The sequence below is a fragment of the Acomys minous genome (genome assembly GCF_964271855.1).
Source record: "Acomys minous genome assembly, chromosome: 9".
NCBI classification, from domain to species: Eukaryota; Metazoa; Chordata; class Mammalia; order Rodentia; family Muridae; genus Acomys; species Acomys minous.
This window is the reverse complement of record NC_140490.1, coordinates 34,175,584-34,191,286: the sequence shown is the minus strand read 5'-3', so window position 1 is coordinate 34,191,286 and position 15,703 is coordinate 34,175,584. Positions and strand designations below refer to the sequence as shown.

Genomic DNA, 15,703 nt, shown 5'->3' with positions numbered 1-15,703 from the left:
TTATTATAAAACCTATATAGGCAAAAACTTAGACAAATAAGTGAGAAAAAACTCAGAGAAGCTATAGTTAAAAGGTGATGTGAAAGGAACTAGAAATGGAAGGAAAAAAATAGCATGAGATGGAATAGCAGGCAACAGGTTCCCTAGGCACACAGATTAAAAGGTACTGTGAGCTATGCCCCCCTGCAGTAGCAGAGCCCAGTAACACTCATCCTACATGCCAAAGATTCGAAGGAAGCCAAAACACAGACTATTTGAGAGTCTGTGCATCCTATGGTCACTGGTCAACATTTAACGTTTCTTCTTGACAGAGATGGATCTATCTATCTATCTATCTATCTATCTATCTATCTATCTATCTATCTATCTATCTATGCCTGTAGGCAACATGCTTGTTAAAATACTACTAACAATTTTAATTATGTTGATATGACAGAGGGAACAAATTTTAAAGTCTTTTAAGACTCTACATTCCTGTTGAAAATTTTATAGGCCTACTTTGGGCACGTAGTCAGCTTCTTTTTCCTTTCTTCCCACAGCCCACATGTCTGTCAGCATCCCCTACCCTTGCTTGGGTAGGCTCCTCAATGCTCCTGCCCACCTCACTTGAGAGCCTTAGGTTATTCCGTCTGCCAGACAGTGGAGGTGGTCCAAGCACCCTGGACCCGAATGCAATGTGGCAAACATCTTGGCTTTTGCTGTTCCGGATGCTGCCCGTTCCTCTGTTGATGAACTGGTCTGTTGGTTAAAGAAAGGCAATCCATTAGTGAATAAAGGCACCATCACCACATTACAGTACTTCTTGGAGTTCAGGTGCCATAGGGTGTGAGTCAACACCTATTCAAAATGAAAACAGTGTGTCAGATGTATAGAATCTATAGGATGTTTCTGATAAGGCAAGAGAGCTCTGGATTATGAGGGAGGTTTTAGCAGCTGGCACTCCTTACATTCTATTTCCCGAACTTAGCCATGTGGCCCCTGTTATCTCAATTTTCTTAACCAATATATTTTATTACAACTTATTAACCGAGCGTACATCACTTATAACCCCACTAACCTAAACAATATGAAAAGAGGATTAAGGAACACACTAACAAAACCTTAAGGATATCAGTTCTGAGGAACGATACTCCGGGCATCATCAGCAGGATTTCTTCTGCTGGAACCTGGAGTAACCAGAACCCGGAACCTCAGCAGGAGCCAGAGCCCTGAAGCCTTTCGCTCGAGCGGTTCTCTCTAGGAGCATCTGGAAGTGGAGCGATGAACAGCCAAAACTATCCCAAGTCTCAAAAAGCCCGCCTCCAGTTCCAGGCTCATTTATATATCTCCTCCCAGGGTCTGTTCACGGGATCTTTTCAGCTGGCAACAATCAAGCTCCCGCACTAGGTGGTTGGTCTTCGAGTGGATTAACCTCACCTGTTCTCTCACAAGACCGTTCCGATCCCACACTTGGGATCCTAAAAAACAGGTTTATCTCTCCTTCAGGCACCCAAAGAGGTGACTGAGCTGTATGCCAAGAAGGAAAGACGGCAGGAAACATGTGCCATGCTTGAAGGAACTCTGGTTTCTTTACTTTCTGCCTAAGACCTTCCGGCTTGCCCTGTTACCCAGCACATTTACTTTAGAATATGCGTTTAGCATTTTAAGGCTTTCCAAAAGATCCAGCTTCTCCTTCCCATGGTCTAGTGTCTAGTCCCTTCCCGGGTGTGCCTGCCCTTCCCCACCCTCGCCCCATCCTTCCGCAAGAACTCACCTTCTGCCCAGAGTGTCTACACTTGTTCTTGAATTCTACACGCTACTTAAGAGCACACACTTCATTCTCACTGCCAGGTGAACTGTTTGTGCTGGGTCTCAGGCCTCTCTAGACTGCCCAAGAGCAACCAATAATGTATTTGCCATTTGTGTGACTGATAATCTCTAGGAAAATGCCCAAGAAAACACACAGTTCAATATTTGTTAAGATGTTGTGAATAATTTTATTTAACTTGCTTTTCTAAAAAAAAAAAAAAAAGAATACATATTTTGGTATTATTTTTAAATAATTTTATTTACATTATTTCCTTAGGGAAAATATTTTTACTATCTTTAGTAGCTTTAAAAAAAGACACACACACAGAGTGTGCAGAGTATTTCTCACACAATGGTGAGTATACACAATTACCCAAGGTACTCCCGTGACTGCTCCAGCGTTATGTACCATCTATTCTCCAGAATGCAGCCAGAGGCCTCAGAGACAGGAAGTACTGTCTCCTTTACTTCCTTCCCTTCAGCTCCTCAATGGCTAGTCCCCTGGAACCATCCGCTTTGGCACCTCCTTCCATCTTACACCCTTGTTTCCTGCTCTCTCCTGGCTTTTTCAGTTTTTCCTTCAAGGCATCGCTGCATGTCACCCTAGGGTGAGGAGGCATCTCCTTCTTTGTCTTTATGTCTTAAGTACCACTTCTCCAGATATGTCTCTGGGTCTTTCTCATGAGGCTAACTTCCCTCATCAGAGAACATGCTTGAAATTCATCTTTACACATGTCTGTAGCATCTCTTGTCGTGTGTGCTCCAGTACATGCAAAGTCAGTGGTGACCCGCGTCTGACACCTTGACATGGAGGTGCCATCTAATGCATTCTTGCTAAGGAAAATGCGTGTATCATACGGAGTGTGAAGGGATGCTGGATTTAAAACTCAGATACTTCTAACTATAATTAGAATGACACATCTGGGGTTTTATGTTTGAATCCATGAGAAGGATGTGAAGGTTAAGATAAAAATGTTAGCGGTTTGTCTGCGTGGTGAGGCTCTGAATGTCAGCAGGACTCTTGTGGCAATCTCATGCCTGTTGGGTTAAATGCAAAACTTCCCACTAGCAAAAGACTGAAGATGATGCCTCAATGTTATAGAGCATTTTGGGTGACTGTTCAGGCAGCAAACCATCCTCACCTGCATTCCCTGTTTACTCAGTCTCTGGTGAAGTTCAAAACCAGATAGTTTAGTTTTACAATTAAGCTTAGTTGTTTAGGGGTTAAGATGTTTTTAGGTCTAGATAGATGTTTTAAGTTGATAATAATGAGACATGACATATTGATTTACATTCAGAATTTTAGACGCACCAAGATAGGAAAGATGTTTTCTTCAAGGCTTCCAAATACGAATAACCAAAACACTATGAACGTAACATATATGTAATTCCTGATTGTTTTGTGGTTCTTCTTGCTGTAGGTAGTTTATTCTATATATGTTTAATAATATGAATGTATATGTAAAATACTTAATAAAAATTGAAAAAAGCACATATATGTGCATCTGTACTCTCCCATTTACTTAACAAATGTCCATTTGAATCAGTAGACCATAGCTTCTCAGGTTGAAAATTTTTAAAAAAATACTCAAATTCCAGGTTAGTTGTAAAATCTATTAGATATCATTTGTACTTTTGATGATAACGTAGAACACATACTAGATGATTTATTCTCTTGTAATGTTCATTTCCCTGAAGCAGCAGCAGTGAGGCTCTGTGGGATGCTGTGCAGTCCTGTGCAGGATTGGCACCATGTGGGGAGTCCTGCCCTGCCCTGAGAACTGTCCAGAAACGGACTGACACCATGTGGGGAGCCCTGCCCTGCCCTGAGAACTGTCCAGACACAAGTTTATCTTTCTCTTCAAGTATCTCACAAGGGCAAGGGCAATTTCCTTGTTTTGTTTTCTCCTCACACTCTTCATCTAAATTCAGTTTCCTTCTAACCACTTTAAGTTCCTTTGTGTAAAAGACCATTTATTTTGTATTCTATGTACCTGTCTGCCATGCTTAGTTCGGCAAATGGGAGACAGTGATTGAATTTCACCAAAATCACGGATGTAATGTAGGAATAAAACAAGGACTGGGGGTGGAGAGTTTAGCTATTACATTGATGAAGCTCCAGCTATAATATAAAAAAATGAACATATGAACATATCAAGTATTCATACTTACACTTTGAACTTTTAAAACTTTATACTTTTTTGAGAACTTTATACCTGAGGACTATATTTACCTCATTTTCATGCGTCCTCCCTCCTCTATCTCCTACCACGGCCCTTACCCACTTTCATTCAAGTTCACAATCCCTTCAATTACTGTTACACACGTATACACATACACATGCTCTGTAACATGCACACATACACAGGGACACATGCATACACATACAAAGCCTACTGGGTCTTACTGATGTATGGCATGTGTTTAGGGCTGATACTTGGGACTGGATAATGCATGAGGGAGCTTTCCCCAGAGAAAGCCAGTTCTCCCTCTCAGCAGTCACGGCCTAGAGCTCTTTATCTAGGGACAAGGCCTGTGAAATTCCCCCATTCCCACCAGCATGACTATTCTTGTTGCCATTAAGCAGGTCTTTTTTTTAGGTGGGTGTAGCTTCACCATGATGTCTAGAAGACATTTGTCTAACAAACAGCAAGGCAACCTGGTCCTGTGGGTCTTGCAATGCCCTTCCCCCCTCCAATATTTCCTGAGTCTCAGGTGTAGGAGATGTGTTACAGATTTATAGTTTGAGCTAGCATCTCATGGTTATTTGAGCTAGCATCTCATGGTTATTTGTTCTCTGCATTGTCACCAGGTGTGTGTCTCCAATAGTCTCTACTTGTTGCAAAAGAAGCTTCTTTCATGAAAAAGAGCTCAACTCATCTGCTGGTATAGGGATTCGTACTATCAGAATACAACTTGGAGATTTTTTTTTTGGTTTAAGCAAATGGCAGCAATAGTTCTCTGCTAGTTGGCTGGGAGTGAACTATTAGGCCCAAATTCACTTCTATTAAGCGAGCCTTAAATCTCCGTGGACAGCTGTTGGTCACCCCTAAAGTATGTGCCAGTGTTTTAACTATTGGGGCTATCTGGCCAGGCTGGTCACTATGGCTCACAGACTGTACAGCTGGGCATGACTACTGACCACTTCTGTGTCCTGAGAGCTTTCATGGCACCTTCTGATATTGAGACAGGAAGCTTTCAAGTGAGTTCTAGCTTGACTCCTCCAAATCCTGCGTCTGACGAGTGTGGCATCTTTGCTTTCTGGGAAGCAGGCAAGGGCAATGGAAAAGGACTATCTTGTTGTGGGAGCCTCTTGGACTCTCCCATAAGCAATGACTGGGAAGAAGGTTTCTCATTATCTGGTACTGGGCGTTTCTTAGATAGTCCATGGCGGCTCACATTGGGAGTACCATCAGTTCAAGCTGTGCAGCTTTATTTAGATGTTGTGTACACACACACACACACACACACACCACACACACACACACACAAACACACAGTGTTTTACAGTATGCTTATAAATAATGCTCCTCAATGGCTTTTTCAAATATCCTTGGTATTATATTATCTCTTTCCCTACTCCCCAGTTAAAGTGGCCCCTGTTCTCATTTCCCTCTTCACAGCACCAGTGTTTTTAAAGGAATCTTTTACTCAGTAATGGATGTGCAGTGATTACTAAAGATGCAGCTAACCTGAGATGTTGCCATGTCCTAAGTCATAGAAAACTAGTGTCATGCTAGTCTATCAGAGATGAGCACCCGGGCACAGTCTATAGCCAACTGAAAAGTCTTTATTCCATCCAGCTAATACCACACCCAAGTGTTGGAGGGTCCTAGGTGTGACCATGGGTGCCCAGAACACGGGGTTATTAAAGGCGGAGGCTACATCCTGGCATCTCACTTGGCACTTGCAGGGGGCTTTGTAAAAGCAAGCAATCTGACCAGAAGGTAAGAAAAGCAGTTAGCTGGAAGGGGAGGTTTGCACAAAAGGCAGTTTAGCAAAAACCTAAAGCAAGTTAGCTAGGGTGTCCTGACCTTGAGTTGCTAGAACAGAGTTGGGTGATTTTCCATGGGATTCCCATCAAGGAGATCAAATTCTAGTCAAACCTGTAATGCTCTCAGCAGGACTACAAGATGGAGAAACCTTTGCCCTTTCACACTAGGTAATAACATGGATTTTAGAAGAGGACCTATCATCAGGTTTTATTATAGAATAAGCCACCACACTGTATTTACATTTGTCTGTTATTAAATTTTTTTTATAATTTTGGCTATAAAGAGTACAAATATTCCATTATTTAAGATATCTTTAAGCTTGATACCACAACGAACATACAAGTTTTATAAATCCTTCTTTGTCTTTATAATTCACTGCCTAGAATCTTATTACCTGTCAAAGTTAATTCTCCATTACTATGCATTATTTTATGCATTTGTTTGGATAGGTTCCTAATTAAATCCTACAAGGCGAAGTAATTTAGGTTTTTGGTTTCTAAAATAAGTAGAAGGGACAGAGTTTCTTCAACAAGAAACATCTTAATAGAAGGAGACTATAGGCAGGATGTGTGTGCTTTGGATTTAAAAAGCAGCTACTTTAAAAGCTGACATTAATCTGCATAAAGTGAGGTTAGATATCAAGATTAGATTAAAATCTTGCTCAAGGCATTTCATTTTCTTGAGTTTGTAGAAAGCGAATTTGGTGGAGGTCAGGGATTTAGCATTAATTATTTTGCTATTTCACTGAGGGGTACATGCCTTTGTAGTTAGGTTGTAAAACCTAAGGCTGTACTCTCTAATTGTCTTTTAGAGAAATAAACAGCCATTTTTTTTTGTCTCAAGATACAATGCTCTAATTATTATAGTCATTTAAGCTTGCAAGGTTTTCAAAGCGTAACCAGACAGACATGCTTCATTTCAGCCCTCACCACTGAGGGGCCATGACTAATACTTTCATCTACCAGTCCACTCAGAATTAAACTTGGCACCAGGGTCCAGACTTGGGATTAATTTTTATTTTTAGCATATTGTGTCATTCTATAGCACAAACAAAACATGAGCAAAGGCTGATTCTAGTACAGCACTATTATTTTGGACAAACCATCCGACTTTCTAATGCCTTAGCTTCTCCATTCCTAAGACTGGGCTAACAACGTACTTAAATCACAGCATTGTCTGTTAAGACTACATGAAACTAGGCATGTTACATACTTGCGTTGTGTCTTGGAGGGAATTGGTGTCTAGCACATAGGTTGCTAAGATCTTTCCACCTTGGATAGTGTTTAAAGTTTACAAAATATATCCATAGTCATTTATTCCTTAGTAGTGACCAGGTGCTTAGCCTGGTTGGCACTGAGTGAGACAGCGAGAGAGATGAAGCACTACCTCATCCGGTGAGCTTGTAGTCTCAAGGGGGTCAAGGGAATTCCACTGAGGCCTGCAGGATGATGAACGCAACAGATGCCTACGCAGTTCTAGGCCTTCCTCTATGTGATGTCCTCATTCCGTGTCCACAGGAGAAGAAATTAAGCCGTGTCCTCAGTCTGAGCCAGGGCTCAAAAACAAGTTTCTATTCATTTGCCTTAAAACAATTACATGACGCTGCCCTCATTTAATGTGGGTCAGGAGGACATCGTATGAGAGTCTTCCCATATTCAATATGTGTTTTCTATGTAATTTTACAAAGCCTTCTAGCTAAAACCACGTTATCTCAAAAGTGGATGATTAATGATTGTATTGATAGGTACCAAAACTTCATGAATATTATAATCCAATGCTTGTCACAGGGATTAATGAGGTCTGTGAGGAACTAAGCAGCTAACATATGACTTTAATGTCCTGTTTCAAAGGGAGCGGAGCTGGGAGAAGAGAGAAGGCCGCACTGAGGTGGCTTCAGTGCCTGGCAGGTAAGGCATTCCAAAGGTACTTGTGGGCTGTGGGGTAATTTGAGAGCCTAGGCCTGGTGCACAGTAGCCAATCAAATGCTGTTTTCAGACTGCTGGAGAACTGTCAGGTACAAGCCATGGAAGTGGGATGAAAGGGAGACACATAAATGCCCCAGGCAGGACAGGCCCTGGGAGACTCCAGTATATCTCCAATTTTTACACATAATTAAAGCCAGTATGTAGTCTTATCTCATTAATAGAAAGTTTACGACACTTTTCAAGGCAATAAAATGATATTAACAACTGCATCTGGATTGTATCTTTCTGTGCTGGGCTGCAGTAGGACCGTACACAGTTTGTGTGTGAGGCTGGCCCAGTTCTGCAGTGTGCAGCATAGTTTTCCCCACAAGGTTTTGATTTATTGAAAAGCAAGAATTATCCTAGGTTTTGTTTCTTATGCTTTGTGAGGAAAAATAGAACTAATTTTAAGGGAAATGGTTGTATTTCAAGAAGGCCTTCTATCCTGAATAAGGAACACAGTTTACTTGGTCCTGGATACGGGACAGAAATGTGGCATTTTCCCATAAATCCAGCAGGCTTCCAGGAACTAGTCTCCAAAATACTGAGGAGAGATCGTGAACGGAGTCAGCAGTGAAGACGCAGCTCCACAGCCAGACTTCTGCTCACACGCTAGCTCCACCACTCGCTAACTGTTCATCTGTGACAGGTTCAGTTTCCTCATCTACAAGATGGTGATTCTGATGGTGTTACCCCAATAAGGCTTAGTGAGAATTTAGTAGGACAGCCATGCCTGGGGTTTAGTGCTTGGAACACAGTGACAGGTCACTAAATGTTGGCTTTGGTTATGACCATGAGGAATTGTTGGTAAATGGCCTGTGTTCAAATCATCTGCTTAGCATTGTTTTACTCATTCATTTGATTACTCGGTCGGCAAGTGTTTCTTGTGCTTCTGGTAAGTACTAAGTATTAAGGTGCTAAGTACTAAATTAGGTGCTATAGAATACAACCAAAAATGGGATCCCTGTAGTGTCCCCCTCAAACATATGTTTCTCTGTCTCTGATTGTGTGTGTGTGTGTGTGTGTGTGTGTGTGTGTGTGTGTGTGTGTGTGTGTACATAAGTGATGTGCCTGTGGAGGTCAGAGAACATGCTGAGAAGGAGTCAGTTCTCTCCTTCTATCATGCAAATTTCAGGGGACAGAACTCAGGTCATTAGGCCTAAGCGGCAAGTAACATTTCTTGTTGAGCCATCTCGCTAGCCCAGGATCCCGATTGTTTTGGGGGGATAATAAATAATGAAAGTACATAAGAAAATATATTATATAGTATTTATTAAATATATATTTAATTATAATACACATACACAAACATACACACACATATATATATATGATCTAAATGAAATTGCCAAATAATGGAGAAGACAGAATCTCAACTGGCTATCTCTCTTGTCACCCAATGAAACTTCCAGTATTGGGTTTGGGTTACATCTAATTGAGTTGTTGGTCAAAGGGGCCTGATGGGAATCTCCAAATATCACAGGCTATAGCCAAGACTATAGGTTTCTTTCCGCAAAGTGACAGCAAGGCCCCACTGCTTTAGACAACATGTACACAACTCATTTAAGATGGAGATGTTGAGCTGGTGCCTAAATAGAGCCTTCACCTCTGCATTACAGTGTCTTTGGTAAAACAACGTGCTCCACATGGTATAGTACCAGCTAGCTGGAGTAAAGACTTTCTATAGGCTGTAGATTGTGTCTGACTGGACTTTGTTGGGCTCCCTGTAACACAGCAAAGATTTTTCTCCCACTCTGTAGCCTTATTCCTTGAGCCACTGGAGACTTTTTTCACAAAGTTCTTGCATATGCCTATATCTTGAAGTGTTTTCCCACCAACAGTCTTTAGAGGCTCCCTTCACATATTACTATCTTCAACCAGTTTGACCTGATTGGTGTACCAGGTAAGAGACCGGGATCTAGAATCATTTATCTACATCTGAATGTCCAGCATTCCCTGTGCCATTTGTTGAAAAGGCTGTCTTTTCTCCACTGTATGTTTTGAACATCTTTCTCAAAACTCAGGTGCTTGTAGGTGTGTGGGTTTTCTTTGGTCCTTTATTCTATTCTGTTGATGTATATATATCTGCTTTGGTGTCAGTATCATGCTGGTTTTTTATTATGGATCCATAATATAACCTAAAATCAGGTATATTGATACCTCCACCATTGGTTTTTTGCTCACGACTGCTTTAGTTGTCTGGGGTCTAGTGTGCTTTTATAATGAATTTCAGGACTTATTTTTTCCTATTTATAGAAGACTGTCATGCAATTTTCACAGGGTTTGCACTGAATCTTTAGACTGGTTTTTGGCGATATAGCTATTTTCACAATATTAATTCAACTGATACATAAGACCATAACTTGGCTCTATGACAGCATACACTAATTCATTTTCCTTTTAGGTTTTGTTTCACAGTAGATTTTAGTCTTTGGTTTAAATTTTGCTTTCATAATATGAACTCTACACAGAAATCTAATACAAATATCACCAGTGCCAAAGACAGCTTCCTAATTCATCCCCCTTTTTCTTCCCCTCCCACCTCTCCCTGCCCCACCTCTCCCTCCCTCCCTCTTTCTTTTGTCTTTAGGTGCATTAATTCACAAGTCAGCAGTTACAGTAGGTGGTAGGAATGCCTGTTTCCTCTTATTTAAAAAGTGAAAACCCAGGAAAATAGCTGCTGTGAAAACGTGCGCAATGGGGAAAGGCATCTTCCGATTTTTAATTACGACTTTTGATTTGTGTTCAGGGGGCCACTGTACCTTGTCATTAATGGTGAATGCTCCATTTCAATAACCAGACCACATTCTCTGGTTCAATTAAACTGGGTCCTATTAATGGAAGTAAGACGATCAGATTCCACAGCACTAAAGTCATTAGCTACTGTGCACTGGGAGTTGACAGAGAGAATGAGGGTAATGTGGAGCTTTTTGGAAGCACAGGCTTCTTAGAAACAGTGCTTTTATTAATTCCATTCAGTGCTCTTGATTAAGCTACATGGCATTCAATAAAATACTGGCTAAGAGAGTTAAAAAAAATCTCAAGGTTTTTTTTTTTTTTTTTTTTTTTTTTTGGTTATATGAAAATCCACGGGAAGTGGCTACTTCTCTAGAGGCTTTATTGGGATCTCTCAATATGTGCATTTATGATAAAATATCAAAATTTACATGAGCACTACACAGCCAATTGTATGAGCATACAGTCATTTTCTCATGCAATTCAAATTTCATTGTGGGAATTCACTTTCTAGAAAGGGACAGAAACGAATAGTTCAAATAGAGACACATCTGGTGGCTTGGCAATGATTTAAAAAGTACCTTTCAAATCAAACACCTTGTACAGAGAGAAACCATTAATATATTCGTTTTTAGTAAACTTTAAAGTCCACATATATGAAAATCAGCTACTGGAATGTATTTGTAAAAGGAGGACCACACAGTACTATGCAAGTTCATGTCATTTTGGCTATCGTGAATGTGCAATGAGACTGACCTAAGAAAAGCAATCATAATGGATCACAAATGGATATAATTGGTATTTGAGGAGAAAAAGAAATATACTCGTGGATTTTGGCATGGACTTGAGTATTATTATGTACCAGGAGTCTACTTACAGAATTTACAAAAGAAAAAAAACTTCTCTTCTATGTGTTAGGCTTGAATATGTGAAAGTGTTTCTATGTAGTTAGTATTTATTACATCTTACTCAGTTTAAGCATCTTTGGAGGTTTAAATAAAAGTGACAATGATATTGTGAATACACTTGTTTTTATTTTAAAGACCGCTCATAAAGCACTCAGCTGGAAGGACAGAGGGTAAAAAGGGACCATTCGTAATCATGTCACCTGATGTGCTGCACAGACTAGTCATTCCTGTTACTGAAATTATCATCTACATCAGGTGCAGATACAGCGTCTGCTATTGAAAATACTCTTCCTGTACTTCTGTGGCAAAATTTAAGATTAAACTGCTGCCTGAAAAGCAGTGAACTTACTTTTATGCTTTGATATGTGTGTCCATGGCTCCTTAACAAACATGGCTTGCAATGAAATCTTTCTGTTTCTCTCTGCGTCTTATTATGGTATATACACAGCAAGTGCACATATTTCATTCTTTGCTTCATTGGTAACAAAAGGGCCTATCCAAAGCTAGTAACTGTGAAGCAGGTGAGGGTCTCACTCTACACTCTGTTTTTCTGTGAGTTTGGGAACGATACGATCAAGGGTTAATAGTATAGTGCCCACTAACATACAGACTTCTTTGGTGCTGAAAAAAAGGACAAAAGAGGTCTGATCCTTTAGGGAACTGCAGCTTCTGGCATATAATGCTGATCAAAATTGACAGAGAAAATACAGGTGGGTAAAGAGTTCACGCCTTCAGTTTCATTACAAGCTTCTGCTTTTCCCTGTTTTTAATCCGAGCACTCTTGGCCATTCCTGTTATGTGAGAAGCCACCAATCCTGCCGCTTCCCCCTGCAGCTTCTCTCAGGGCTGCTGCTGACAGTGGCCCAGGCCCTGTCACTTTGGACCCTTCTGTTTTCTATCTGATCACTGCAAAGGCATCTTAGTTACCCTCCTTTGTCTCAACCTCTCACCTAGTTTCAAACGTCACCTGGAGTCCTGCTGTCAAATTCAGCTTCCTAGAACATCACTGTCTCTTTACCGGAAGAATGAGCGACCCTCCCACAGTATGATTCTAAGAGAGCGTTCAATCAGTCAAGCCATTTCGTTGACAAATGAACCAAGGATTAGTCATCACCTTGCTCTTACTCAGTCTTCTGTCCTGACATACTTCCCTAAGTCTCTTATTAATTTAGTATAAATACATTAATATGCATAGAGTACTTTCAGGATCTACTGCTATGATCTGCCACTATGCCTACTCTTTAGCTTCTTTTGAGTTAGCTCCCTGTATCTGTGTGTTACTTGAAGCACATGGCCTTCCCAGGCTGAGAGATCCAGTGTTCTCAATGTTGGCTGCACCTAACCATCACTAGAGGAGGCCAAAGACAAAATAAAACAGACTCGCCAATTAACTAAGGGTCTCTGTGGGGAGGGTGTAGACATCAGGAAAAATTTTTTTTGTGCTGTCAAATGTTGTAATTTTAAAATGCCTCAGGGGTTCAAACATCTGGGGAGTTGAGCTTATATTGGGTTTGATATGAAGGCGTTTCATTGATTTGGTCAGCTGGTGTGAGGCTGGCAGAGGTGCAACACTGGAAGTCTTACAGTATTTTGTTTAGCTCACAGGGCATTTTTAAAAAATGGTGACTATTTAAAGATGAATGCTATATATTCAGGCAGGGCAACTCTAGCTACAGCTGAACCGCAGCTTCCTTTTTAAACTGACAGTGAACTTGCGGTCGGCTGCAGACCTGCCACTCCCTATACCTCCTTCACAGAGAACAGCACTGCTTGCCTCTTATTGTAGTGCTCCAGTAAAGTTGCCTTTCAGTGGAGGGACAACCACTCTACAGAAGAGCACTGTTTCACGTCTCTCGCTACCTTCTCCTTTCCCCCAGCGAATGACAGTGCTGAAGCAGATAAGGGTTCATATGGGTCAAATGTCACATGCCAAGTTCGTCATCATAGTTGTCCACCTGGGCTGGCAGGGGACTGAGCTTGCAGGCCCTGGCCTAGTACACTGACAGTACTGTGGAAGAGTGAGGCATAGGGACATCTTTAGAGGAAGACACCTTCACGGGGCAAGGGGACACAGATGATGCTTATAGGAGCCTCGGTGCATACCTGATTCTGCTGATCTCAGAGGATGATCTCCAAATTTTATTTCAGTTTGGCGGAGCTTTGTCATATTCAACAGCTGTGTGACATGAGGAACGTCTGCTGAAAGCTGACAGCTTCGTGGAATACTATCTGTGGGTTCATCTGTTGGAAAGGAGTGTCATATACAATGTAAAACGAAGAGCAGCCATGCCTAAGTACAAGCCATTCTGCCAACTGAACACACTTTATAAGGACGCCAAGTGGAGCAGAACATTTCAGAGTACAGCTCTGGGCTCTGGACGCCTTACTCAAACTTTTAACCTTGATGTCTGTGGAATGGGCTTGGCAGCTCCGGGAAGGAGATGAGAAACTGCCTCTTCTCCCATGGAGAAAAGCCTGAAACAGACATGATTCTTATGAACGAAAGAGCCAAAGGACATTAGAAAGGCACAAACAACAGCAGAAAAGCATGGGAAAACAAAGGCGGGTCCCTCAGAGGAACAAAGATTAGCTGACGTGAGAGCTACAGGATCTTCTGCACAGTCGTCAGGAGTGGCCATTAATGTGTGCTGACTTAACATGGATGCCCGCGGATGGAGCTGCAGCTGGATGCTGTGCTGAGGGCACAGAGCAGCTGAGTGGTGCTGGCTGGGAAGCCTGCTGCACAAGTGTTGCACGGGACCTTGAGCTGGGTTTCTCCACAAGTGGATGATAAAATGGCAGCTACTGCTCCTGTCAGTACCTAGGCAGGCAACAGCATGGGACCCCAACAAACGCATTGAGCCTTACACTGGACAGTAAATGCAAGCTCCCTCATACAAGAACCAGGGGACATGGGTGGTGAAAGACATCTGAGATCCTGCCGAGGAAGAGAATACCCAGCAAACATACACTAAAAAACAACAACAACAACAACAACAACAACAAAAAAACAAAACCAAAACCAAAACCAAAAAACACAAAGAGAGAATTTTCCAGACCACCTTAGAGGCCTAGTCACTGAAAGTCCTCAGGAAAGCTACAGTCCCTAGCATAGCAGGATTGGATTGGAGCTGGTAGGCAAGGAGTGGGTGCTAACAGGGGTGATTTCTGCAGGCTCATAGAGAAGCTTCTCTGAGCAGCAGGACATATATGATTTAAGTTATTTGATTTATTGACACTAGCAGTGTTTCCCTATTAAGAGAACCTGCAAACTAAAAAACAGTGCATGAAATTATGTGGGAAGAAACACTGATGATGTTATAGTGTGACAGGGCAAAGGCTCCCGCATCTCATGTCAGATGCAGCCATCTCTGGTTTAGCCTGAAACTAATTCCCCTCCCTCTTCCTTGTATCCCTACCATGAAAAGTCCCATGGCAAAGTAGTAAACCTTGTTCTAGAAATTTGGGCTCAAAATGTCCTGGCTAAAAATACATGCCTTTGGCTTCTGTTAAAAGGCTTGCTTGTTTTACTCTCCCCTCCGACGGCCAGCTGGGATGAAGTTTTTCTGTTTTCTTTGCTTTAAAAGCTCCCTGTAAGATGGACTTTAAGGGTGTCCAGGCACGCCAAGACCAGCTTAAAAAGACTCTCAAGTCTTTGGTCATGCTGTGATGTCTTTTGGTCTCTACTCTGCAACAATAGTAACTTCTGATTTTATTTTTTATTGACATAAAAAACTTTTATTTTATGTGCACCACATGCATGCAGTGGGTATTGGATCCACTCAGGTTGGAGGTATAGATGCTTGTGAACCACCACGTGGGTGTTGGGAACTGAACTCTGGTTTTCTCAAAGAGCAGCCAGTGCCTTTAACTGCAGGCCCATCTCTCCACTTCCCAGCGACACTTCATGTATTTAGTTGTTTTGCTTTAGCTTGTATTTCACCCAAACAGGCCTTCATGACATCCTTATTTGTTCTAAAGTTTATCGGTAATATTTTCGTTATTGTTTGTTATTGTTTCCTCATAGCCCCAATCCATACAGTCTCCCTCTTATTTATACTAAACTCTCTTCCATTTCCCATTGACTTCCACTTTTTCTCCCTGGGTTTTATGAGACAGTGTTTCTCTGTGTAGCCCTGGCTGTCCAGGAAATCACACTGTAGACCAGGCTGGCCTCGAACTCAGGGATCTGCTTGTCTTTGACTCCCCAAGTGCTGACTCCCAAGTGCCACTACCACCTGCCTCCTTCCTTTTTTAAAATTACCTCTAGTTCAAAGAAATTGTAAACTAAAAACCAGAATGAAATCCCCCA

The 15,703-nt window shown here is 41.6% G+C and overlaps 1 protein-coding gene across 5 annotated transcripts in view; it reads right to left on the bottom strand.

Moving 5' to 3' along the window:
- Positions 1 to 15,703, bottom strand: part of CFAP20DC (CFAP20 domain containing) — a 260,697-nt gene that overhangs the window by 111,048 nt on the left and 133,946 nt on the right. For 4 of the 5 annotated variants that reach the window (XM_084794501.1, XM_084794503.1, XM_084794505.1 and 1 more), the window contains 2 exons: positions 13,495 to 13,632; positions 566 to 738 (listed from right to left, as the gene is read on the bottom strand). In XM_084794501.1, coding sequence (XP_084650627.1) covers positions 566 to 738; positions 13,495 to 13,632 — 311 coding nt within the window. The remainder of the gene's footprint in view (positions 1 to 565; positions 739 to 13,494; positions 13,633 to 15,703) is intronic. The other variant, XM_084794502.1, reaches the window with a different exon arrangement.